Source organism: Gloeophyllum trabeum (assembly GCF_000344685.1).
Source record: "Gloeophyllum trabeum ATCC 11539 unplaced genomic scaffold GLOTRscaffold_00005, whole genome shotgun sequence".
NCBI classification, from domain to species: domain Eukaryota; kingdom Fungi; phylum Basidiomycota; class Agaricomycetes; order Gloeophyllales; family Gloeophyllaceae; genus Gloeophyllum; species Gloeophyllum trabeum.
In genome coordinates, this window is record NW_006920414.1 from 382488 (window position 1) to 406898 (window position 24411).

A 24411-nucleotide genomic window follows, 5' to 3' on the forward strand; every position below is an offset into this window, starting at 1 on the left:
ATATTTGTTATTTAACTCCGGGCGGACGCAAAACCATTCCAATAGCATAAAAATGTATGGAGCGTAGTGGAAAATCCAAGTTTTGTACTTCACCCTCTCAGCGTACCAGAATTATCGTCTCAGCAACCCTCGGAGTCCCTTCGCGGCGGACTTAGCGTCTACAATCAATCCTAGCTTTGCCAATAGGCCTGACTCGTCGAAACTAGATAACTCCGCCATCGCATATCGATCCAAGTAAGCTCCGGATTTAAAGTATAAAATTCACCAAGCGTCTGTAGGCACGAGACTATTGTTTGGGTTCAGTGGAACTCCCCACCCGGGCTACTGGCGAACTTCGGATATAAATACTCCGGAGAATCGCTATACTGTTTGTTTCAGGCCTCAAGATTTTGTTTGTTTTAGGTTTTCCTACGGGCTACCCGACGGCGTCTAACTTCTCCCCCTCCCTTCGAACTTAAATATTACCCTTCAATCGCCTTAGACCGCCTACACCCATACCGCTGGGTGTTTTAGGTTTTATTTCTTTTTGGTCTTTGGTGTTGTCGTGTGTTAGTGCCTATCAACGGATAGGCATATAGATAAGTAAGCTGCATGAGTCTATCCAGTATGCAAGGCTGCTGGAGTAGCTCGGTGTCAGATAGCTCATGGAATGTACACTTATCCCTTCCTATCCATAGATTGGACTGCCAGCCTAGCCAGAAATTGAATAGACATACGAGTTTGCCTATCTGTATCTATCCCATCGAAAGCTAGATTGCATGTCCAATGCTGGAATGGTCAATTGTATCGACAATCTTGCGCTGCATAGAATATCCCCCAGGCCAACACTCACTCCATATAAGGTGCAAGCCAACAATTACATGATGTCCCAATATATACATGTAGTAGCTAAATATGGTATTCCCGCTACCGACGCCTGTCTGGCGACCATCGCGTCAATTGTACCTACAACCGCCAATAATTGTGCGCAATATATTGACCTTGGTTCATATTATAGCCCTGATGCTAGAGGATACCTGTAGTGTTTGAACGGTATGCCGGAGTCAACAGGCACGGACACGGCAGCGTAGAGATATGTAGTGCGTGTCTTGATCAGTAAAAGTATGGGTTGGCATCCGGATCCTGATATACATCAACCCAGCCACAAGTTACCTGGCCCAGGCTCGGGGGGGGGCAGGGTTTTCTAGGTGGGTGCCGTGGGGGAACCATGGGACGAGGAGGTCGGAAGCTGTTGGTCTTGGGCATTTCTGCTGATATCGTGGCGAACTCGCAAGGGGTCGGTAGTCATCTTGATGCAAGTCTGTCACCCTAGATATATATACAGGTGTTACCTAGCTAATCGATGGCTAAGTCAGTGAGGTTGCATATCCAACATGAGATAGAAAGTGTAGCCAATGCACGGCGAGGATGTCCCAGGACGTGAAACCACAGACATCTGCCAGCCAGTGTGGGGCATGTCCGGGCCAGTTCAGGCTTTAGAAATAAGAGAGCCAGTGCAGAGCGGAAACCTCCATGACACCCGCTCGAAAGCCCTAAGAGATAGAGCCGGTCACATCAATACTTACCCCATCCAAGTTAAGTATCCACCCTCATGATTCTGGGCAAAAGTGAACATATGCACATAGAAACAGAGCCGTCGGGGGGAGGCAGCATGACAGCAATTACGTTCACAGCCACAGCCATGATGTTGCCGCAGATGTCAAGGTGCTCTTCTTGAGCTTGGAAGTGGCATCGCCACTGAAGGTGGAGGAGGAATGTCCACTAAACAGAGCAGCTTGATCAACAGCACAAGGCCAGCACAATAATATCAGCCCATGGCAGACTCCTCACTTAGACCTCCCTATGGACAAGCCAAACAATGTCTTCAGTGCGACCTGATCCACAGAGCACATCCAGAACGAGTGCTTGAACAGTGAGAGAAGAGTCGATGCAAGACCTTGGCGAATGTGTATTGACCGAGAATCACCTCGCTGCACCTGAAACGAACCATGTTGGCGTGCTTCCTGGTAGAACACGGGCCACTGCATGCCAGACAGAGAGGAGGTAGACATACACCGACCAAACAAAGGGTCACTGGGGAATCAAGCCTAATCTCAACATGTCAAAGGGAGCCTTTGACGGCAGGAGCTAGAAGAGTCTATTGGTCTAGGATCCTGGGCGAATGCAAGGACCCTGGTCCTGCGCAAAGCACTGGAGAGGAGCAGCCTTTATCCCTGCAGTGTGTCTGGTGTCTGGCATGAAGAAACGTTGTCCAGATGCCTCAGGGATGCAAATAAATCACAGTCAGTGCCTACAATCTACGTATTGAGTCTTCCTTGAATGAGTTCCTGATGGTCCTGTCCAGGGAAAGCAGTCATGATCTCGAGAAAAGCACGTAGTTCCAGAGCTGGTCCTGCCTGGCCCAAGGTGAGGTTGTCTGTTCAGCACTTCAGGCTTCAACACCAGATGGATAGTCCTCAAGTCAATCCGCCAAACTCGCGGATGTCTTCGAACCAGCCTGGTATGCCTTCCTGCCGCATGCTTGCAGGTATGATTCGAAATTGCGTCCTCGGCTGCCTGAGAAAGCCTGCGCAAGACCTGCTTGCTCCCCAGGATAACTGCAATGAATGACCAGGGAAACATCAATATATCAATGTTCTGATGAATTATGATAGACCTCCCCATGGATCCAGATGAGCCAAGCTGGTATGAGCATCACCTGTACGATCATGGTATCTAGCCTTCAGACATGGTATATTGATGGCAGGAGCCAGAATAGTCTATCGCTGGGCAACCGCGAGGGCACCCTATTCCAGGGTAAAGGGCCACAGAAGAAGGTCCTTCATCCCTCATCCTTGCGGGGTGTTCAGCGTCCCACATGTAGAGGCCTCAGACATGCGCATACACTATGGTCAGTACCTACAATTCTGTCAATGCATGCCACCAAGCCTTTCTTGAACTAAGGGCTGGTTCACAGTCAGTGACGGTCTTAACCAGCAGCGCTTGGCAGAAGCAAACACAGGGGGGTGTGGCCAGTACATCTCCACTTGCCAAATCCTCGAGGTAAATGTGTAGCTCCAGAGCTAGCCCTTGTACATCTGTAACAATCACTGCGTTTCCTGCAGATTATCCACCGGTCAAGACCCCTAAGATATTAGATCTAGTTTCATTATCCAGTAGACTGTCCTGTATAAGATACTTTGGATACCGGTCGGGAAACTGCACCAGTTGAGCCTTGCGATCCATCCTTAAGATACTCAGACTAGTTGATCTGTTCATTTCTATCTATGGTCCAGATATCTCCGATATGTTGTATATTGGCAAGTTCATTGTTCGATGTCAAAATTCAAGGCTCCGGATGGATCTGATGATGGACAAACTTGGTCAGTCCAACGAGATATGGCCACTTATTACTCTCAAAGAATTCCAGGGGACGTGCTGTCTGTTTGACAGCTTATTCCTTAGGCTGCTATTGTGCTGGCTGACTCTAAATGCCAGAGCGGCTCGGACCTTGCTTCAGGGAAGACCCAACGATGTGGACGAGCACTATCTTTGGTGTATCATAGATGCGCATCCTCATGGCTATCGGACAACGTAAGTATCTTCATAAAAAAGAATCACAGGAATAAAGGTGCACCTCTTCTACGTCCCTTTCGCTTGGTATAGGGCGCTCTGGCATTAGCGGAGGATTCTAGCCAGATCACCTTCCTCCAGGCCCCCGCTGTCGAATGTCCCACTCACGCACTAGGCCTGCGAAACTCTCGAGAACAGGTAGTACATTGTCTTGTGTTCCTCATGTGGTCACCATCTTACCAAGGTCCAAAATGACATCTGATATTCCGAAGGTTCACGCTGTGCCCACGCGGCTGTGCTACAATGTTTGCAGAAAGTTACCTCCGCGGGCGAATTTCCGACCGCCTTGACAGGCATCGATCGCGAAGCACTTCGTCCTTTGCAATTGCAAGATCCTCTGGTTTCCGGTTTTCCCCATCTGCACTCTCGAATCCACTGGAAGACCGTCAGTTGCGCGCCAGGTTTACCTAGTTCACACTTCGGGCCATCGTATGTATTCCGCAAGTATTCTGCCTTACATATTCACATCTAAGCTACGCGGCGATTGAACCAGAGCGGACATAGGACGGCCCATGTTAGCGGTAGGATTGCACGTCATTTCAGTTCTCTTCGAATACCTCAAAGCTATCTCTTACCTGCATATCTACTAGTAGTACCTCAAAGATTACTGCCCTATGATTCTGACCAGCATTGCTACAATGCTCGACCGCAATGGACTGCGCGCTCTGATTCGACGGAGGTAAATGGTAAAACGATTACGCCGGGTACAACGCCACGATGTCCCTTGTTCCGCCACGTGCCCGCGTACGTCCTAACCTTCGCTAAACCCTCCTGCGTGAGAGTGGTCTCTCTGTTACGTATGGCGCATTCCATCTGGACTCTGGAGGACTTTCGACTTGTCAAAAAAGTAGTGCTGCTGAGTCGGTACGAGCTAGATGTCGCTACTAGGACGAACGAGTCTACTGTCCATACCACGCCGGTGCTTTGCGGCAACTCCAAGCGCTTGTCTCGCACAAGCACAATAACGCGCGGTCCCTCATTTGTCGGAAGCTCACCTCATGAGGACCCTCGAGTTCGCCGTGGATTGTGTCATGGCAAATCTCAGTGACATAAGCGAAGCCGAGGAGAGTGAGCTCGAGCCGGTTGCCTCGTCCTCCTCCATGTCGTCCGGAGGAGTGATGAAGTCTGTGGCATGGACCCCTCTGACCATTGCCCAGTAATATGTCAACGATCATTCTAATGATTCTATAGCATATGGCATTTGCTTCCGTTTAGAGTCACCCCTCCCCGCGGGATGGAGCGAAAGTCCGAGCCGGTCGCGGGGTTGGTTTCTGCGTTGCAAATCGAGACCACCGGCGACCGCTGCGTACTTACCTGCCTTCTTCGCCCTTCTGAGTTCTTATACGCTTAACCCCGAAGAACCAGTAACTACTTTCCCACTAGCTCCTTGCCGTTCGTCTAAAGCATTGACGCACATTATGACCCCGCGAAATTCGCCCCGGTATCGATCGCATGGTAGCCAACAATATGCCGACGACTATGGGCGGAAACACAAACACAAACAGATTCTTGACTGTGGATTTGAGCAGCTCAATCAACATGTCTGACGGGAAAACGCCCTTGCCGCTCTCGTTCATCGTGATCGGTGGTAGCATCGCTGGGTTGGCGTGCGCGTACAGCCTGCACCGAGCTGGTCATGAAGTAACCGTGATCGAAAAGGCAAGCGGGCCCGAGTGGTTCAAGGTGCGTGGCAGGACTTTGTGGATCCTTGTATATCGCGCTGAAGGTCAATGTCGTGAGTAGAGTCGAAGAGGAGCCATCAGATCGCCTCCGAATATGACTCGGATTCTGAAGGAATGGGGCCTGCAAAGCTCACTAGAACAAATGGGAATCAAGAATGCCAGGATCAATTTTAGACAATGTTCGAGAGCTTAGATCTTCGTAAAAACGGCCATGCTGAATCTTATACAGGTGACACGGGCGAGAAAATAGGGACGATCATCTTTCATGACCAAATCATGAAAGCCTTCAGAGCGGATTACCTATTTCTCGAGGTTCTTCGTTCCTTTTCATTTGCAAATGGCATGCTCAAGGCTTCTCATCCTGCAGTACGGGAGACTCTGGTCATTGCTGCACGGCCTTGTTACCGAGGCGGGGGTCAATATCCGTTTCAAGTCGCTAGCAACGGCGGTGGATCCGCAAAAACCCACGGTTTCGATTGCGAATGGGGAAAGTTTGACCTGCGACATTGTTGTGGGTGCAGACGGGTACGAGAGCGTGGCCCGGCGATGTATACTAGGTGGTCAGACGAGAGGTACTGTGGATAAGAGGTGTAACTTTACGTATGTGTATGTTCGGTGTCCTCTTCACCTCTTTCTTTCCTCATGTCCGTAGATTAACAGTCCCCACGCGTGTCATGAAGACAGACGCGGATTTGAAATATTTTGCCGAAGCCCCGGAGGTGAGCTTTTGGATACCTTAATCTTTGTTCGGGTGCTAATATTTCCTGAAGTGGAATGCATGGCTAGGGAACGGGTCGTGTATACACGGACATCTTGGAGTAGGTCTTTCCACTGTAATCCAAAGCCAATCATCACTCACTGTCCGATTGCATAGTCTAATGACTGGTACACGCTATATCTTGTCATTCCTTCTGATGCCCCCCCGGACTTCCGGGAAAACTGGGACGGCGAATGCTCTCTGGATCAGCTCAAGCTAGATCTCGGGCAGTATGACAAAAGGTGCTACCATTGACCCTCTTCTCTTACGCTCCGCTGACGTTGCTGCATAGACTACACAAGCTGATGCAAATGGCAGAGACAGTTGTTCCTGTGAAATTCGTGTCCCACGAACCGTTCGAGAGCCTAGTCCACGAAAGCGGCAAGGTTCTCGTGGTCGGCGACGCCGCACATCCAATACCTGTAGGTTCCACTCTCGAGCCTTGCTTTCTCTGCTACTAATCCTTTCCGAAGCCTCACCGAGATCTCAACACTTCCAGCGCCGTCGAGGACGCAATGACCTTCGGCTCCATGTTCTCGCGCCTGACAGACCGAGACCAAATCGGGAGTCTAGTGACGGCTTTCGAGGACATCCGCCAGCCGCGCTCGGTCAAGGTCGTCAAGTCCGAGCACCACCGCCTCGACTTCCTCTCGCTGCCCTTTGGCCCGGAGCAGAAGGCCCGCGACGACGGTCTGCGCGCGGCGCTGGAGCTCGCGCAGCTGGACTGGGACAGCGCCGACGAGGATTACCTGCGGGAGACGTGGGAGGACTACATTGCCATGTTCAACTATGATGCGAGGGAGGTGGTTGACGATTGGTGGACGAAGTGGGGCCCTGTTATGCGTCGCGCGAGCGTGTCGCAGAAGCAGACGTAGAGCTTCCACTTGGCCTTTTGGGTTGTCTTCTGCTTTCGTGGTCTTTCAGACCTCACGACTATCGTTGTACATCATATAGACGTCTATGCGCCCCGGAGTTGCGCACGATGATATACGGGCTATACTCATATTCGCTAAGTGAAGCTAGCAGCGTTCTGCAATTAATGCATAGCACGGGGAACATCAAAGCTGCAGTGCGTAAGAATCAGGTAGAAAAAGCGCCGATGCAGCCTGCAATCGCAAGTGCCAGGTATATGTATCTCTTAGGGAAAATAGTTTGGCTTCCCAATGCAAAAGTATAACTCCACCGCCGAGGATATTTACAAGCATCCGAGATGAGTCCCAGCCAGGGTAGTGACAACATCATTGGTCGGGAATGGAAGGCAGTGTAATAAACGAGCAGTCTCGCGACAACGATACGGAGACGAGGGACCTCGCGTACGAGACCTGAATGGCGTCAGGGTGACTGGATTGAATGAGACATCCTTAAGCTTACAAATTCCAGCGTATAGTATACCGTGCAGCTGACAGACAAGGGTGTTCCAGTAGGACCAGTACCGAGCTCACCGGCATCGCGCACACCTAGGGGGTTTCATATACAGAACCAAGGACCATAACAGAAAGCACTATGCGTGAAGTAGTAATCTTGGGTCTGGACCTTCCTCTGGCACCGGTCGACCTATGATGCCACGCACCTAGGACACGAGCTTCGAAAGTAAACGTAAGGTCCCAGCAGGTAGAGTTGAGCAGGTTAGACACCGGAAACGTCGAGGTTGGTATTACCCTCTGTCCAGCTAGGTTAGCCTCCTCAATAGCTAGTAGGTAGGCAAGCAATCCTGTCTAAAGGGCTTGCCCATCACTAGGATATCTGAGTTATGGTTTGCAACATAGATGGTAGATTCGGATGACAAGCTACTCCAAGGGCAATTTGTAGCAATTACCACGTTTTTCTCGTCCACAATTAACAAGTAATACGCAGCTCGATTGCACAGAGACATGAAATAGAGAGCACCAGCAGCGAATACACTGTCATCGTCGCCGACTCGGACCAGGATCAAGCATCGTGTAAAGCCGGAAGCCACTACGCCCACTATTTGCCCATATTTGGCGCGAAAACGCTCGCCTTCCGTCCTCCTCACCACCGAGTTCTCTGCTAGACAGTCGCTCGACTACCATGGCGTCCAGAATCGCCATCAATTCGCTGAGGGCATCCGGTGCGTGCTGCTTGATTTCTTGGTATGAAGGCAGGGTTGAACGGGAGGAGCAGCCTCGAAGGTGCGACCGCAAGCGGTCGCTGCTGCCCGCGTCATGCAAGCGTGCGTTCTCTGTTCCTGGCATTTACTTTCTGCATATCGGTCCTGATTATTCCTTGTAATTTGAATGTGAATTGGACATGGACGTGGACAATGCAGGCGAACGATGGCGAGCGGCTCGAACCCCCCTCCCCCCGCCGAGCGCGCGTCCGAGATCATCAACAACATGCCCTCCTCGCCGAACCTGATCACCAAGACGGGCACGATCGTCCTCGGAACGGGTGCGCTCGCCGCGGCCATCTCGCAGGAGCTGTATGTGATGAACGAGGAGACGGTCATCGCCGCCGGCTTCCTCATCATGCTCACGTTCATCGCCAAGGTGCGTTTTACTCTCCCGGGTACAGAGCAAATGGGCCTGGAGGGGGATAGAGCTGGGGTGCTGACCGGGCTGGTTGTTCGTTTGCAGAACATCCGCGGCCCGTACGTTGACTGGGCCGAGGGCCACATCGCGCGCATCCGCGGCATCCTCGAGGGTGCGCGTGCTGAGCACACGCAGGCCGTCAAGGACCGCATCTCCTCCGTCGAGCAGATGAAGGACGTCGTCTCCATCACACAGAGCCTCTTCGCCATCTCCAAGGTGCGTCTCCCTCCCCCTCCTTTCTCACCTAACCCCAATTCCCCTCCCCGCAGGAAACCGCGCAGCTCGAGGCGGAGACGTTCGTGCAGCAACAAAAGGTGCTCCTCGCCGCGGAGGCGAAGGCCGTGCTCGACAGTTGGGTGCGCTTCGAGCAGCAGCAGAAGGAGAACGAGCAGGCGGAGCTCGCGCGCGCGGTCATCGACCGCGTGATGAAGAGCCTCTCGGATGAGAAGACCCAGCGGGAGATATTGGCGAACGCTATCCAGGAGGTTGAACGTACGTCTGTCTCACTATTGCTAGTGTGTAGTGTGTCTTGCTGAGTGGTTGTTCGCAGAATTGGTTAAAGCGAAGGCCGTATAGAGTATCTATACTATTGTTGGTCATGGCTTAATTTGACTTTGTTGAGTCTCTGGACGGTCTTGATTGATGGCCTGATTGATCAAGCACGGAAAACCCACTGCTGCGAGACAACAATCGACATTCGAAAATATTAAGAACATGGTACATATTCGTACAAGATCGATAACCCATGCACCTCCTCAACCAGCACTAATCTTACATGGTATACCAACTGACGTATGATACAGACACTGCAAACATGTAGAATCAGAAGAAAGCTGGCAGAACGTGGCACCCAGGGGAGTGCGGGCGGTCCAGCTCCGCCACCGTCACGGTTTGCCTGGAACACATCCCAAGTCAATGCCTTCCCCACCAATGCAAGCTAATCCTAGTGTGACTCACGATCGTTGCACGCGCCTCGGACTCGGTGCGCCCTCCTCGACCTTCTTATCTTTCCCCTTAGCGCTGGTATTACTAGCCACGGATCCCCTTCTCCTCCACGACAGCCCCCGTGCCAGGGTTGATGTCGCGTTCATGCCTGCGCTCATCATGAGTTACGGCGACCTGGTGTGTTGCTCAAAGACGACTTGCCTTTCGTCGGACTGGGGTCCGTCTGAGCGCGCCCCTTGCCCATGCGCGTCTGTGGCACGACGGGGGACGAGAGCGTGCGCGGCTCATGGTGCACTAGCGGGGACGACATTGTGCTCGTGAGGTGGTGACAGCAAAGAGGAATGTTGAGAGACCTGAACGCTGCCTATGGCGGTGTATATACTGCACTAGCCCCGAGGCGAAGGCGCTTGGGTGATCGAAATCATAGATGACGTGCGCACGTGTTTGGGTTGGCGAATAGAGTATGGAAGGTGGTGGACCGTGGGGTATCCGAGTGGAGAGTTTAGTTGATCATGATCAACAAAGGGGGTTTAGTTCCGGTGATCAGCTAGTGAATGGCGTTGTGGCGGGCACGATGGACAGCCAAGTCCAACTGTTTTCGACAACCAGACCGAGAATAGGAGAACATACCTACAACGCAGGAGTTCACGTCGGATGAATGGGACTCTCAGCCAAGTACTGCAGATGCCATCCAGAATCTTCCATCACTCCGTCATCTGAAGCATAAAGGACGCTATTCAGTTCGAGTTCATTCTGACATGCCTATAAATACAAGTGGAGTGATTTATGATACAACTGGAACGGACACGATAAACCAGTCAGTCCGACTGCCATTCCGCTCGACCATACAGGAAATCAGCGACTCCTCACCTAAATGCGTCTGAATACACCGCACGCGCTCAAGCGCCCCGGGACTGAGGCGTCACGGTACTCGTCTGACCTCCTACGGAACCGAGCTCATCCCGTAGGTCGTCCAATGCAGCACCTGAAATCGGAACGAGAGAGGCCTTCATTATATCTGCTTTTGAACGGTAGCAAAGAATATCACGTACCTCGACTGATCCCGGTCTGCGTCGCCTTCGCAGACGCTTCCGTGGGCCAGCCCGCCGGCAATTGTTCACCCCCATAGGCAGCAGCCCGTCGCTCGCCCGAGATCGACTGCGCGTTCATCTGTGACGACGGGTCCAATGTGGCACCTACGCCCAGCAGCAGGCTCAACGCTCTCCCTGCAACTCTCGAGCACTACATGTACGTACCTGAGTTAAACCTCGCCTCCATACTCGGGTTCTCCCCGTTCTCTCCCGTCTCCCGCCCAAAGCCCACGCCCACCGGGCGCTCCTGCAACGACCCCGGCGCGCGCGAGACGCTCTCCGTCTGGTCGGGCCCGAACGAGGAGAAGGAGGAGGACTCCTTCAGGTTCGCGTTCATGCTGCCGACTTGCGATTCCGTTGGTTCAGACATACCGGTGTTAGGCTGGAAATTGTTCGTCGGGGTGGGTTTATATACGCCATCCTGGCTGGCGCTGCTCCTGAATGCACTTCAGGGCGAGTCTGGTGGAGTCTGGGTGGGCGTGATCTCGGGTATGATATCACATTTCGTCCTAGTCCATGAGGCGTGGGAACGTCAGACCGTCTAGTGAGATCTGAAATCTGACTACATTGTGTAACGGTCTGAGGACTCAGAGCGTTCCAGGTGACTTGCCGTGCCACGAGACAGAGAAATATTCCTTGAATTGCTGGTCTACTCCGAGAAGTTTAGAACAAGCACCTAAACTGATCGTACAAATCTATGAATGAAAAGGAGGAAGGAAACAAAAAGATGCGGAGCAACTGTAAGTAGAAAAGGAAAGCGACACTGCAGAGAAAGCATTGCGCGAGAAGCAGAGCGGATAGGTACACGGGAAGCGCAAGAGGGGAAGACCAAAGACGACACTTGTAAAAAGACAGGGGAATGGAAGCGGGTTGTGCGGATGATGATGGGATTGCGGCTCCGGTGGGGGGATGGGTGGGTAGACTTTTGGAGTGGTAGTGGTAAACGATACAGGCCCGAAGCTGAGATATGCAGAGATGAAGAGAGGTCCAGTGTGAATGCGAGCGTGAATGGAAGCGCCGGCTGAAATGCTGAAAGGACAGTGGAGATGAGCAGATATGACCCAATTGGCAATGGCAAAATAAGGAGTGACAGAAGTTGGTCCGCAAGTGAGAGAGAGAGGCAAGAAGGCGTGAATGAGTGTCGGCGTAAAGCGTGAATGAGCGTTGTCCATCACGAAGCGAAGCACGAGAACGAAAGGGGTGGTATCTGAAGAACAAAACAAAGTCCGGTGTCGCAGCGGCGGTGAAGAAAGCAAAGGAATAAGCACTGAACCACGAAACGCGAAAACAAAAGCAAAGAATACTCTGGAAAGACCCGTGCCAAACACGAACACAAACGCAACCCCCTCCAACACAGCAACGAGGGGCCGACGAACGAAACACCTCTCTAACCACCCCACATACCGGACCGCGCGGGCTCGTCACTGCCCAGGGGACACCTTCCCGCTCCCGCCCCTGCTCACAGCGCCGCCCGCCCACGCCTCCTCGCCCGGCCTCCGCCCCATCCCGCGCGCGCCCAGGCCGCTCCCGCTCCGCGGCCGCCCGTGCCCCGCAAAGTCCCCGCCGAGCGCGTACCCGAGCGGCGCCGAGTCGCTCCGCGCGCGCGCGAGCCTCTTCGCCCCGCCCGCGCCCGCGCCCGCGCCCAGGACCTCGTGGTGCTGCCCCGCGACGCGCTGGCGCTTCGACGACCCGGGCCGCCCGCCGCCGTCGTCGAGCTGCGGCGACGGCGAGTCGTAGCGCATGCCGTCGTACGCGTGCGCGAAGCCGTGCACGTGTGCGGGGAACTCGCCCGCCGTCGGGCTCGAGCCCGGGCTCACGCTGTGCAGCGAGTGCAGCGAGGGGTGGTGCTGCAGCGCGGGCAGGCTGAAGGAGGAGGAGGGCGTGGGCGTCGGGTAGTTGTGTTGCTGGCTGGTGGTCGCGCTGGCGGGCTGCGTGACGTAGATGTTGGGGCTGTTGCCGGCGGTGTCGCTTGGTGAGAGCGGTTCTAGTAGGTCGGAGGGGAAGGGGAAGGGCAGTTGCACTGTGGTGTTCATAGCATGTCAGAGATCATTTAAGTTGAGAAAATCGAAAAGGTGAATGGGAGAACAATGATTTTAGGAAATCCTCGAGCGACAGCCGCCGCGCGCATGCGTATAGCCCACAGATCCACTAGATGCGGGTAGAAGGAACTCGTGCAGGGAAGCCAGGCGCGCACAAGAAGTCCTCACGCAGGCGCGTGGACGGGACCCGCGCGCCCTGCGCATATAATCCACCAATCCGCGGAATCCGAGGAACACCAGCTCCCCACCGGGCACAACCACGCCGCCCTCCCTCCCCTTCCCCCGCTCCGCGCACCAAAACCAAACCAAACCAAACCAAACCAAACCAAACCAAACCAAACCACTCACCTCCCCCCTTCCCCACCGCCTCCCACAGCGCGCCCACCACGCCCCCCAGGCGCTCACACCGCCGCCGCACCTCCTCCAGCTCGCGCTCCGTCCTCCTATGCTCCTCGCGCATCTGGCCGAGCTGCGCGGCGACCTCGCCCGGGAGCTCGACGCGGTGCTTCACGCCGGGGTCCGGTTCCAGGGCCTTGCGTTTGATCTCGTCGAGCAGGTCGGGCCGGCCGCGCAGGAATTTGTGGTGCGAGAATTCCCAGGTCTGGGCGTCGGTGGAGGTGCGCTGGGCGCGCGGGGTCTGGGGGGGGCAAGTGTTAGGGATGGGATTGGGATGTGGATGTGGGGTTGAGATGGGGAAGGAGGGAAGGAGGGAAGGAGGATGCGCACCCTGTTGATTTTGTGGAACCCGTACATGTTCAGCTGCCGCACGAAGCTGGAGAACTAGACGCGGGGGGGCAGGTCAATAAAGACGCGAGTCTGTGCAAATGTGCGGAAGGGGTCCTGACGTTGTTGTGCTTGAAGTGCGAGCCGAGGATGCTCCGGCTGAATTCGCCCACATTGGACACGACGAAGCTAGTAGATAAAGGACACAGCGCGGGCGCGTCTCAGGACACCGGAGCAGACAAAGAACGAAGGGGCGACGCGCACCTGGTGCCCAGCTCCGTCCACGCGATGAACTGCGCCGACTTGGGGTCGTTGATCATCCTACACACACCGTCTCCATCTGCACTCCACGCGCCTCACACAAAAACAATCACTCACTGGTAGAGCTTCGTCACGAAATTATTCGTGCCGGCGGGTTTTCCGAGGATATTGATCGCGCCGGGGGGGATGCACCCGTACTGGCCGCCCTTCTCGGGGGCGTCCGCGAGCGCGGGCTTGTCGTCCATCTCGCCGCTGCTGGTGCTGCCGTCGTCGTAGTCCATCGGCTGCTGCTGGTGCTGGTGCTGGTGGTGCTGCGCCTCCTCGAGGCTCGTCGCGAGCGGGGTGGTGCTGAAGGAGCGCTTGCGCGGGACGCTCTTGTCCGAGCACGAGGAGGAGCGCGAGGAGCTGGGCACGTACTGCGGCTGGTGGAGCGCGGGCTCGTCGTAGGGCGGCGCGTTGAAGGAGAAGTGGTGGGCGTGCGGGTGCGGGTGCTGGTGCGGGTGTGGGATGTGCGGGTGGGCGAAGGCGGGGTGGGCGTGCGGCGGGGTGATGGGGGTGATGGGGGACATGGTGGAGGACGTGGAGGGGTGCGGGGACGGGTGGATCGGGGAGATGTTCGTGGGCGAGGCGACGCTCAGCCCGGAGAGGTTCAGCGAGAGCGCGGCGCCGTCGTGCTGGTGCGCGTGCGGGTGCGGGTGCTGCGGGTAGTAGGGCGGGTAGTCGGAGGGGCTGGGCGAGACGGGCGAGGGGAACGTCGAGCTCGACAGCGTCTGCGGGACTTGGAGATGCAGCTGCGGCTGGTGGTGCTGGCCCCATTGCTGTTGCTGCTGCTGCTGTTGTTGTTGGCCAGGCTGCTGAGCTTGCGGCGGCGGCTGGGGCGGGGGCGCGTACCGCCCGTCCGTGGTGTAGTGCGGATCCATCGCGAGCGGGTCGGGGTCCGGGTCTTCTGGAAGCGCTGGGTGGAAGGAAGAAGTGTACTCGTCAAGTCGAGCGGTTGGGCGGGGGTAAGACGCGGGTAGTGCACTGGCCGCAAACCACAGAGACGACCGTGACGCGTTGTACGCACGAGCTACGAGAGACGCCTCGCGTGAGCCACACCGCTGAGCGCAGAGCACGTTTTGTCAAGAGGGCATTAAACGAGCGCCGAAAGAGCGTGGCGGGCCTCCAGCAGACAAACAAACGAGGGTTATACTCGGCGCGAAATACGGATACGCGGGGCCGTGACGGTATCGCGGACAACAGCACAGCAGGCGCGGAAAATACGGGGGGATGTGCAGGCGTCTGTCGTCCAGCGCCCGGCTGCTGTAGCCACCCGGCGCGCTGGGTCCATCGAGATCTCCCACCGTCGCCCTGTTTGGCAGTCACCTCCTGTCTTCTGCGATACGTACGCGCCCGCGTGCCCGTGCACTCCGAGTCCCCTCTCGTGCGCGCTGCATCAGCATCTCCCTCCACTTGGCAGAGCCCTTCCGTCCCCGGCACAAATTTCCTCGCCGGCCACTAAACGTGACACCCATCACATCACTCGCGCTTTTGCCTTTCCTTTGCCGCCCCCTTGGCTCCCGCTCCCCGTACGCGTACTGACATCTCGGGAACGCCACTGACAGACATGGACAGCCCGCGAGCTAGCTGCCTAGTCGTAGATTCCCAGATTCCCCAGATGTCCTTTAGCCTCGCGCGCGCGGGACGGGACGCAGACGTGGTGATGCCGTTATCTGCAGTTGTCCCCTCGTGGCGCCGCGGACCCGTGATGCCCCCGCTCGGGCGTTCCTCACAGCCTGCCGTGCGCCCTTTAAATTCGTGCTTGCCTTGGAAGCACCCGCATCATCGGGGCATCTGATCGCGATCCCCTGATTGGACTGGATATCCTCGTGCCCCCTCCTCGCAAGGCCCTCACTGGTATCCTGAATGCAATGCTCTGCAGCTGAGATGTACTTGAAGAGGCATCGTTCCGCGAGCACTCCCCTTCAAGCTCATCGTCACGTCTCTCCATCCACCTCTGAGAGTTTGATCTGATCACACTCATCTAGTGGCCCCGCCCCAGACTTCAGATCACGATCAAGCTGAAGAAGGCGGTGTCTCATCTGCCGACTAGGGTGCGGTGAATAAGTCGTCAGGACATTGTAACATATGTTAATAACATGGCGCGCTCCGAAGCCCTTTTTAACAGGGTTATTAACAGTTAATAACATTTAGTTTGAAACGGGTTAATTACATGTTAAAAAGACATATCAACATTGTTAAAAACACTTTTGCAGTTTAAAATGCCTGGTAGGCCTCCACTGCACTCTCCGGGAGCTATTTGACGTGCACTTTGCAAGCTGAAGTACATTAGGGGGTCTTTGCAACATGATGTCCCAGTGATATTTGACTTACGGGTACGGTCCTCTACCGGTGCATGGTGGATTCCAGGCTGCCGATAGGGGGGGTTTTTAACACCCAAATTGGCCTTGCCTAGAGGGGTCTGTTAATAACATGTTATTAACCTGTTATTAACAGCAGTCTATAACAGTGTAAATAATGAGCGACTTTTACACCGCACCCTACTGCCGACGTCCACTGCCTCCGGACAGATATACTTACTTTTACATCACATCTGCGACGACCTCGACACTACTGGCGGGATGTACGTTTGTCGATGTCGGCATCACCCCAACCTGGCTGGGGACTGATGCGCGCGCTATCATATCTAGCCGATTGCGATTGCAAATCCCCGGCTCTCGCTGTCGCATTTTGTATGTGTTTTCTGTTGCAAGGCCAGCCCCCCTGCTTCCCATTTCGCCGAGTCCCCATTGGAAGGCCGGCAACTGCGCGCTGCCAGCGTTTACGGCGTCGCAAACTTGTGCGCTCCCCCCCCCCCCGCCACCACCACCACCACGACGCGGTGAAATAGGATTATTCTTATTGGCGTCCTCATTGAACACAACACCGCAGCTCTCCGACAGGACAACCAACCGTCCCAGCAGCTGCGGTCTGATTTATATACTCCGCGCCCTCGCCCATGTATCATCCGGGGTGATGCAGACGCATGATCGCCCTGCAGCTGGCTACGCACACGGATGTCCTGGCAGAGGAGAAGAGAGGACCGTGCGCACCGGACCTCCGCCCGAGCTGACCAAAATTCCTGTCACTCAGCAGAACGGGACCGACTTGACTTGTCTGTCCAAACACCACGAGCATCATCCCCACGACCAACTCCCCCCCCCGCCAGAACGCGAAGGTTCGCAGGAACCCAAACGTCGCGATCCACGGCTATCACCCGCTCGCACGCCCGGGCTCTCCTTCGAGTTATGGTATGATGCCCACTCTTGCCTACTCTCGCTATGAATAGTTGTCATCACTGATCTGAATCCTACAGGCGAATCCGAATCACCTGCATCAATCCCTGGATCGCGGCAACCACAGTCCGCATCGCCGGCCAAGGCCCCATGGCCAGCTCGCCGTACCCAGGCACCGTGACACTACGTCCGTCCCAAGTGTGCCAGCGGTTCTCGTTCAGGGTGTCAGGTCGGTACGTAGTCTGTTTGGATGCTAATAGGAGAGCGCTGATCGGCGGGTGGGGCGTGTATAGACTATGCAGGTCGGTCTGTCGCGCGGCTGGTGGGCGACGTAGTGCCAGTATCCCGCTGGAAGGCGACATAGTGCCAGTGTCCCGCTGGAAGGCGATGCCATAGGTCCGCCCCGCACCCTCGCGGCTGTGATCACGCCTGTATGCGAGTCTGCCCCTCCGCGACGACCCTGGCCCAGGTCCTTCGTGCACAAGTCTTTCTCCGGATTCCTGCAGCACCCAGCATCATGATCGCGCACTTGCAGGTTCCCCCGTCCGGTCCGTCGTACCTACATCTACCGTCGGCGATCACAGTTGGGCCGATCGATGCGTAGGCGGACGGGTTATCCGGTGCGCGACTCGACTCGGATTGGCTGTGCCAGTGTGTCTGTCGGATCGATATGGGCTTCGGCTTGGGTTGTGGACGCCTGGCGCTACGCCTCCTACCGTCTGAATCTCCCCGCACAGTCGGGTTGGTCCAGGCGCGGTGTCGTGTCGCGGGGCAGACCGAGATGGACACCACAAAGTCTGTCGACGCGCTGCCGCGCATCCGCGTCCGGGTCCGGGACGTCACGCACCGTGAACTCACCTGCCACCTATACCTCCCCGCTGTCCTCCTCGTCCCGGCGTCTGTACAAAAATACGCCGTGCGAGTATGTACTCATGCTGCATGTATGTATGTATGCGTCCTTTCTATATTTGCGTGAAGATGAAACCTAATTATAAACACGGTATAACCCAGCGGTGACTTCCCGGCGTCGGTGTACTCTCCGAGTCCCGCAGAGCGGATGAGCATTCGCGCGCCGCTCTGGGGCCGCTAGCCCCGACGAATAAGGTGGGGAGGGGGCCGGGGGCCAGGCAGCTGAGTTGGTCGCCTAATCTCGACATGTAAATATACGCTCCATGCTGCGGTATGGCCCGCCCATGATCAGCCTGTAGACTCGTCATTCACACTGGTGTCTGGTGGTAACGTCGCCATATTAGTGGGTCATGCATGATGCGATTCTATCCAGTGCGCTGGATACTGTGCAGTCAGCACGTATTCATCCGAGTTATTCCTTCCGCCGGTATAAAATAAGTGCGAACAGGCATGATAAGCTATCACGCACAGTCCGTATCCCAAAAAACCGTGACACTTGATTCGGAGATGGATATATATACAGTGATGGCCGATCCGACGAGCATGGGCAAAGCAAGTACACGAGCAAGCAACACAGAAAGAGAAATCAAACAGCAGCGAAGCAGCTAGCTGCTATCGGTCGTCCCGCGGGGGAGGCGACGGCGATGGCGGGCGGGGGTGGCTCCCAGCATGCCCGTTGCTAGTGTGCTGGGCCCGATAGGCGCCGTTCGCATACGGCGCGTCGGGAGCGGGCGCGGGCGCGAAGTACTGCAGAGGCGGCGCGAAGTCGGATGGGGTCTCCGGGGAGGGCGCGGGCGGGCCGTAGATGGGCTCGTTGTAGAACCGCTCGAGGACGGGCTCGGAGGGGAGGGCGATGGACATTGCGTCTAGGAGTAGGCTGTGTGTGGAGGAGCGGTTGGGATGGGGTGGGTAAGGAAGGGGAAGGGAGGGCGTACTTACTCCATCTCTGCTTGGAGGGCTTTCATTTTGGCGTTTGCCCGCTCGAGGTCTTGTTGGTAGTGCTCATTCGTCTATCAAAGGCGCGGTCGAATCAGGATATGCAGTGTATGGGATGTCCATTGCGACCACTTACAGCAGTGACCTGGTCATACTTCTCCCTTAACTGGTGGAACCTGCGTTCCCCTGCCCATCAGCACCCGCCTTGAACACGCGGGACCGTATTACTCACTTTTCCTTGTACCACTTCCCCTTGTTCGCTGCCTAACAAGTGTGTTAGATTGGGAGTGCCGAATAGAACCTCGCGGTGCTCGCCTTCGCCTTCTCGTACTCGTACCGCTCCCTATCGCCCGGCCGCGTGAACTTGTTGCCCGAATCTCGACGAATGGGTGCTGGGCGGATGGGCACTGCTGCGAGGGCTGCTGCGTTGGAGGTCGATGGATCCATATAGTGTATGTGCGAGATGCAGCGAGCAACTAAGTACTTGAATCGGAGTTTCTACAGTTCGCGTCGTAATTTCAGGCGCGTCCTGCTCTTGACCGTGACCTCGATCATCCCATAAATCGGCTGGCATCTCTCTGGCTGAAGCTGATGGCATTGTTCTCTGGTAAAGGTGGCCTTGTTCTCCCTAGCTGCTCCGAAGGCGCACTTACTTGACTCTCCTAAAGCCTGCTTTAGCCCCACCGTCCCTACCACCATCCAACGCGCTTGGGGTGAGCTCAACCAAGCTCCCGCCGAAGTAATCTCCTTGATATTTAGTACGACTGGGACGACCGTGGTGATACAGTCAAGTACGGCGGCGATATAGCGCGCACCAAGGAAGACAGGCGCAAAGCGTCCTGGTTCTTCTGCAGTGGTCCGGACGACCCATGGGTGCCCATGTATGCGCCATTTTTGCCCACCCATTGCTCGGTCTTATATGAACCGTAGCCTCACGCAGCAGGCGATTGTCGTGCGTAGCCCAAGGCAGTCCGCTCGATTTGTATTTCTCTATTTCTCTATCGCACTTCACAGGTATTCCACGCATCCTGGATCACCAATACGGTGAAGGAGAACTTCGCTGTTGCACTCGGAAAATACGTTCTAGATGGTTTGTTTTCCTCACAAGCATGATCTTTTCTACCTAGTATGCCATTGCAGATCGCTTCGAAGAGCTCAACCAGGAGGCGGCTCTGGACCACTGTCACTCCGTGCTGCCTGTTACCAATAAGCTGCCTACGCCTGTCTCTTCTGACTATGACTACCGGACGACTCACGCGACGAGTGACGCGGATACCGCTTCTCCCAGCATGAGCTGTGCTCGCGGATTTGCCTTGAAACGCAAGGTACAATACGACAACTATGGAGAGGTCACTCCTGGACCCGTGAAGTGTTTTCGTCTGGCGAGTTCTGGCGACATCGTGTCTGGCGATCTCAGCAACACTCGGAAGTATCTCTCGCGCTCAGATAAAAACAGCGACGTCCAGTCTACCCCTGTGCAATCTGATGACTCCAATAGTTCTCGTGGCTCTCCGGATCTAAACTCTACAAGGCCCCAGACTGCTATGCGCCCAAGGCCTGCTGTTCGAATTGTCGACCTCTCCCGCTCGCAGGTTCCGGTCCAGGAAAGGGCAAGGGCGCAACCGCAAGGAAACGAGCTCTTCAAGCGCCTCTATGGGACACAAGCTTCGTCTTCACGTCCGGTCCCTTTCAATGCGCCAAAGAGAAACCTCGAGGCGCCCCTCAAACCCAAGTCGTCCTCGTACGTCTTTCTCTACCCCAGAGAACGCCTGCTAAGCTCTGACCTGCAAGGCCCAGGGTGTCTGAGAGGTTCTGGGACACCCTCCGAGTTACGCCTTCTTCCCCGGACTTTCCTATCAAGATGTCGATGGAGGACGCGCTGGCTGCGCTGCGGGAAAGCAAGATACGGACGGACGATGTGGTAGTCTTCGCCGCGGGGGAGAGGTTCCGCGGGAAAGAGTTTGCATGTCTTGATGTTGGGTCGTCGAGGCGGCAGACGTTCTGAGGGTTTTCTGTTGTACGAAACCTTACTCGCTGCAAGTTTGGCAGGGTGCGCTCTCCAAATTTCCTGCATTCCTTGTACGTTGTATGCGTGTACAGGGCAAACGTACTTTTATAAGAAATCGTTGGCCAACTCATCCGTGTTTCCCGTTTCCCTTTCTTGACGGTGAAGCCACAAATTGCATTCCTCATTTCCCAGGAAATGCGGCCTTGAGGGCGTTCGACGGTAAGGTTGGGGTTCCACTGCCACAAAAAACGTTATGAGATGCATATCCTTGCAACTTCCTCAGTGAGGGGTCTTCTCAATGGTGAATTTAATGTACACAATAGACAGATACTCTGTACGGTTCCTCACCCATTTAGCCCTCACTTCGTCCGAGCTTATCAAGCGCTCGGGCGCCTTGCTCGTACCACTCGTCCCGGGATATCCAGAACTCCTGGCGATTCTTCATGATGTCCGCCAATACCGCGCCACCTAAGAATACCATGTGTTTCCTGCGCGGCGGGTCCTCAATCCGGATTTTGAATTTCTGCAGAGTTAAAGCCAGTTATGATCCCTGGCATATACAAGTGTCAGGATGGGGGGCACGTACGTTCAGTCGCGTTGGGTCGCCATTAAGGACACGAGTGAGGTATAGTTGCTTCATTTCCTTCTCCAGGCGACTTGGCAGCCCCGGGTACATGCTCGAGCCGCCGGACAGCACTATATGCTTGTATAACTCAGCCCGGACATCTACGGCTGCATTCTGGATGGTCTGGAAAAGCATCTCTGGACATGATCGGTTAGACCGTTCCAGGGCTGATGAAGTGGAAGACGCAGTAATCTCACCTGCGACACCTGGCTGTTCCACGTCGACGAGATGTGGCTGGAACATGCATTCGGGGGCTTCGAAGCGCTCCGACCCTACCTTGATAGTCCGGCCATCTGGCAGCTTTATTGCAGACTGTTTCAGCGCCTTATTCGCGGTAGATACCACAGGGTATTCATACCGTGTAGCTCTCAACCAGGACGGTTGTCTCTTCTGATAACCGCGTGTCCATGTCTAGATCGTAGCTACCAGCGATGATAAAGAATTGACATAGGCCGCATAAAGAGCTCTAACTTACCTGACGTAGCATAGCTTCTCCTTGATCTCTCGCACCGTCTCAAAGTCCGCAGTTCGGTTGAAAGCGTAGCCGCGCATGAGCAGTAACTTGATCAGGTATCGAGTGACATCCCGTCCAGCGATGTCGAGCCGACGCGTCAAGTGTGGTAACGCAAAGCCATCGTAGACAGGGACAATATGCGTCACACCGTCTCCCGAGTCCACCACAACACCCGTTGTCAAGCCTGCGCTAGTCCCATGAATATCCGTTCATCACCGTCACATATTCATATGGCAAAGACGGACCTTGTGCGTAGAGCGTCAACACCGCCTGGATCGCCACGTACACCCCGTCGAACCCGTACTCCTCAAACATGACCTGACACATCCTCTGTCGGTTGGCCTTCGGGTTCATAGGCGGCTCCGTCAGGAGCACCTTCCTGCCCCGCGGGTCCACGTGCAGCTTCTCGTAGAACGTGTAGTTCCACAACAGTCTCATGTCCTCCCAGTTGCGCACGATACCGTGCTCCATCGGCTGGGACATTTGCAGGTAGTTGCGGTTCTCCGCGGCCTCGTCGCCGATCATGACATCCTTGATCACTGACGAGCCGACGCGTTCCTCCGCTCGTAGGATGGGCCGACCGATGACGGAGGGGAATACTGAAGTAGGTTTTGAGCATTGCGTGTCGATTATGCGATAAAGAGGCCGTTACCATGTTCAGGGAAGTTAGACCCGGCGTATCCTACTTTCACGAACTGAGCCAACGCGTTAATGAGGATCCTTGATAGCATATAAGTATCTTACCCCCGTTCCATTGTCAACTACGAGTGGTACGCTCGGATCCATGCAGAGATTAGGTTGTGTAATGTTGTATCGACAGCCAGTGTAATGTAAACCGGGACCCTGTTTGTTATCATTTGGTTCTATGACGGGTATGACCCACTACAAGCAAGTTCCCACGAGTACAACCTTCCCAGAAACTGATTGAACGACTACAACATCTTCAAAAGTAGAAATGACTCAGGCATTCGGGGAAATCGTCTTTCGCACTCGCTATAGCGACATCGAATCATGTCGAAGGGAAGAGTTCTGAGCATTCAGTCGCATGTTGCGTTCGGCTATGTTGGGGGAAAGGCTGCGGTGTTTCCCCTCCAATGCCTTGGCTTTGACGTTGATGTAAGGTTCAACGGTAAAGTCTGGAGCTGGACTGAACGGGTCGCCCACCTTTACAGGTAGTGAATACTGTCAACTTCTCGAATCATACTGGTGAGTGCGCCAGCCATGATCTACGAGTTGTGCCTTGATTCGAGTTTTGTGATAGGGTATGGCCGCTTCGGAGGATCCAGAACCACCGCGGAAGAATTGTCTCAGATGTTCCGTGCTTTGGAAGAGAATGGGCTCCTGAAACCTTCCCGGCTTCTCACTGGTATGACGAGCTGAGGACACCACCTATGGGATGTTTACCTGCTCAAAATTGCAGGATATATCGCTGGAGCGGAAGCCCTCACAACAGTAGCAGGCCTAGCAAGTAAGCTGCGGCAACGTGATCCTCAGCTAATATATGTCCTAGATCGTATGTTTGATCATCTGGAATGCCCATGAATATGTGCTGACGATCTCTCTGCTCAGCGGTGCTTGGAGATGCTGGTAAACTCTATGTGGCACCGGAGTGCGTGCCCATATACCAGTCCATGTTACCTCTCGCCACAGTCATCACCCCAAACTGGTTCGAAGTCGAGTAAGTTTCTATGACTTCCTTGTTGCCTGAGCCTGGCAAGAACTCCTCAGGGTCCTGACCAAAATCAACATCGTGGACATGACATCCTTGAAGGGTGCACTCCGCGTCCTGCACGAGCAATACGGCGTACCGAACATTATCATAAGCTCTATGATTCTCAAGCCCTGGCTGAAGGAGGCCTTGCCTGACCACATACGGCCTTCCAACGCGGAACAAGACCGAGCGGATTATCTGCTCTGTCTTTGTTCAACGTCCAGCAACACGGAGAACCCGGACGATCTCTCTATGGTCCATGCATACGCCATTCCCTGTGTCCCCGGATATTTCTCTGGCGTCGGTGATCTTTTCTCAGCTATGGTCCTTGCGCATCTTGAACCCACGGTCTCCCCTGCTGACCTGGAACAGCTGGGCACGGGCCAGACACCGCTGTCGTACGCCACCTCCATGGCGGTTACCAAGACGCATGCGGTACTCTCGGTGACGTACGAGTACTCGCAGAGCCTACCGGAGGACGAGCGGTTGCCTACGGATGATGAGAAGGATAAGGAGGACCCGGAGCGCAAGATTCGGAGGATGAAGGGGAGGGAACTTAGGCTTGTGCAGGCGCAGGATATAATCAGGAGTACAAGCATTGAGGAATGTCGGCGGATGGAACCTTGGACGACTTTTTGGAAGTTGTAGTCTAGGGCTCGGCATAGATTTCCGAACTACAAATTAGATATTGCTATTGCTCAACTGGATGCCCATGTACTTGGATGTCTATATCTTGCCTAATGTCTACCTCGAGCCCCTTGAATTCCCCTTGAC

The 24411-nt window shown here is 55.1% G+C and overlaps 10 protein-coding genes across 10 annotated transcripts; 4 read left to right on the plus strand and 6 right to left on the minus strand.

The window, feature by feature from the left end:
• Positions 1-5151: 5151 nt before the first annotated feature.
• On the plus strand, positions 5152-6926 carry GLOTRDRAFT_74706 (FAD/NAD P-binding domain-containing protein; the record flags this gene model as incomplete). The annotated part of the gene is made up of 9 exons (XM_007866758.1): positions 5152-5288; positions 5358-5473; positions 5524-5606; positions 5662-5894; positions 5947-6013; positions 6065-6112; positions 6169-6293; positions 6344-6473; positions 6525-6926. 9 exons carry the CDS (start codon positions 5152-5154, stop codon positions 6924-6926), a joined length of 1341 nt encoding a protein of 446 aa, XP_007864949.1.
• A 1109-nt stretch (positions 6927-8035) lies between these two features.
• Positions 8036-9382, plus strand: GLOTRDRAFT_110690 (uncharacterized protein). Its single transcript, XM_007866759.1, has 6 exons — positions 8036-8140; positions 8194-8242; positions 8339-8558; positions 8646-8816; positions 8870-9092; positions 9151-9382. The coding sequence occupies exons 1-6, from the start codon at positions 8101-8103 to the stop codon at positions 9174-9176; spliced, it is 729 nt and encodes a 242-aa protein (XP_007864950.1). The 5' UTR covers positions 8036-8100; the 3' UTR covers positions 9177-9382.
• A 40-nt stretch (positions 9383-9422) lies between these two features.
• GLOTRDRAFT_128129 (uncharacterized protein) lies at positions 9423-9855 on the minus strand (the record flags this gene model as incomplete). Its single annotated transcript, XM_007866760.1, has 3 exons — positions 9423-9495; positions 9558-9693; positions 9759-9855. 3 exons carry the CDS (start codon positions 9853-9855, stop codon positions 9423-9425), a joined length of 306 nt encoding a protein of 101 aa, XP_007864951.1.
• Positions 9856-10273: 418 nt separating this feature from the next.
• On the minus strand, positions 10274-11006 carry GLOTRDRAFT_120793 (uncharacterized protein; the record flags this gene model as incomplete). The annotated part of the gene is made up of 4 exons (XM_007866761.1): positions 10274-10340; positions 10416-10530; positions 10598-10741; positions 10802-11006. The coding sequence occupies 3 exons, from the start codon at positions 11004-11006 to the stop codon at positions 10445-10447; spliced, it is 435 nt and encodes a 144-aa protein (XP_007864952.1). The 3' UTR covers positions 10274-10340; positions 10416-10444.
• A 1778-nt stretch (positions 11007-12784) lies between these two features.
• Positions 12785-13718, minus strand: GLOTRDRAFT_39410 (winged helix DNA-binding domain-containing protein; the record flags this gene model as incomplete). The annotated part of the gene is made up of 4 exons (XM_007866580.1): positions 12785-13312; positions 13402-13455; positions 13521-13587; positions 13663-13718. The coding sequence occupies 4 exons, from the start codon at positions 13716-13718 to the stop codon at positions 12785-12787; spliced, it is 705 nt and encodes a 234-aa protein (XP_007864771.1).
• Positions 13719-16577: 2859 nt separating this feature from the next.
• Positions 16578-16842, minus strand: GLOTRDRAFT_110692 (uncharacterized protein; the record flags this gene model as incomplete). The annotated part of the gene is made up of 1 exon (XM_007866762.1): positions 16578-16842. One exon carries the CDS (start codon positions 16837-16839, stop codon positions 16663-16665), a length of 177 nt encoding a protein of 58 aa, XP_007864953.1. The 3' UTR covers positions 16578-16662.
• Positions 16843-18455: 1613 nt separating this feature from the next.
• On the minus strand, positions 18456-19226 carry GLOTRDRAFT_92716 (uncharacterized protein; the record flags this gene model as incomplete). Its single annotated transcript, XM_007866763.1, has 5 exons — positions 18456-18720; positions 18783-18853; positions 18916-18965; positions 19012-19043; positions 19081-19226. The coding sequence occupies 5 exons, from the start codon at positions 19224-19226 to the stop codon at positions 18456-18458; spliced, it is 564 nt and encodes a 187-aa protein (XP_007864954.1).
• A 144-nt stretch (positions 19227-19370) lies between these two features.
• GLOTRDRAFT_92717 (uncharacterized protein) lies at positions 19371-20784 on the plus strand (the record flags this gene model as incomplete). The annotated part of the gene is made up of 7 exons (XM_007866764.1): positions 19371-19392; positions 19458-19492; positions 19539-19660; positions 19710-19731; positions 19794-19869; positions 19920-20520; positions 20577-20784. 7 exons carry the CDS (start codon positions 19371-19373, stop codon positions 20782-20784), a joined length of 1086 nt encoding a protein of 361 aa, XP_007864955.1.
• Positions 20785-20831: 47 nt separating this feature from the next.
• Positions 20832-22750, minus strand: GLOTRDRAFT_74714 (Actin/actin-like protein). The gene is made up of 8 exons (XM_007866765.1): positions 22671-22750; positions 22579-22621; positions 22172-22525; positions 21888-22110; positions 21771-21834; positions 21610-21712; positions 21374-21549; positions 20832-21310 (listed from the first exon to the last, which is right to left on the minus strand). Exons 1-8 carry the CDS (start codon positions 22710-22712, stop codon positions 21140-21142), a joined length of 1176 nt encoding a protein of 391 aa, XP_007864956.1. The 5' UTR covers positions 22713-22750; the 3' UTR covers positions 20832-21139.
• Positions 22751-22802: 52 nt separating this feature from the next.
• On the plus strand, positions 22803-24406 carry GLOTRDRAFT_115542 (Ribokinase-like protein). The gene is made up of 6 exons (XM_007866766.1): positions 22803-23042; positions 23099-23132; positions 23188-23292; positions 23347-23439; positions 23496-23604; positions 23655-24406. Exons 1-6 carry the CDS (start codon positions 22938-22940, stop codon positions 24283-24285), a joined length of 1077 nt encoding a protein of 358 aa, XP_007864957.1. The 5' UTR covers positions 22803-22937; the 3' UTR covers positions 24286-24406.
• The last annotated feature ends 5 nt before the right edge of the window (positions 24407-24411 follow it).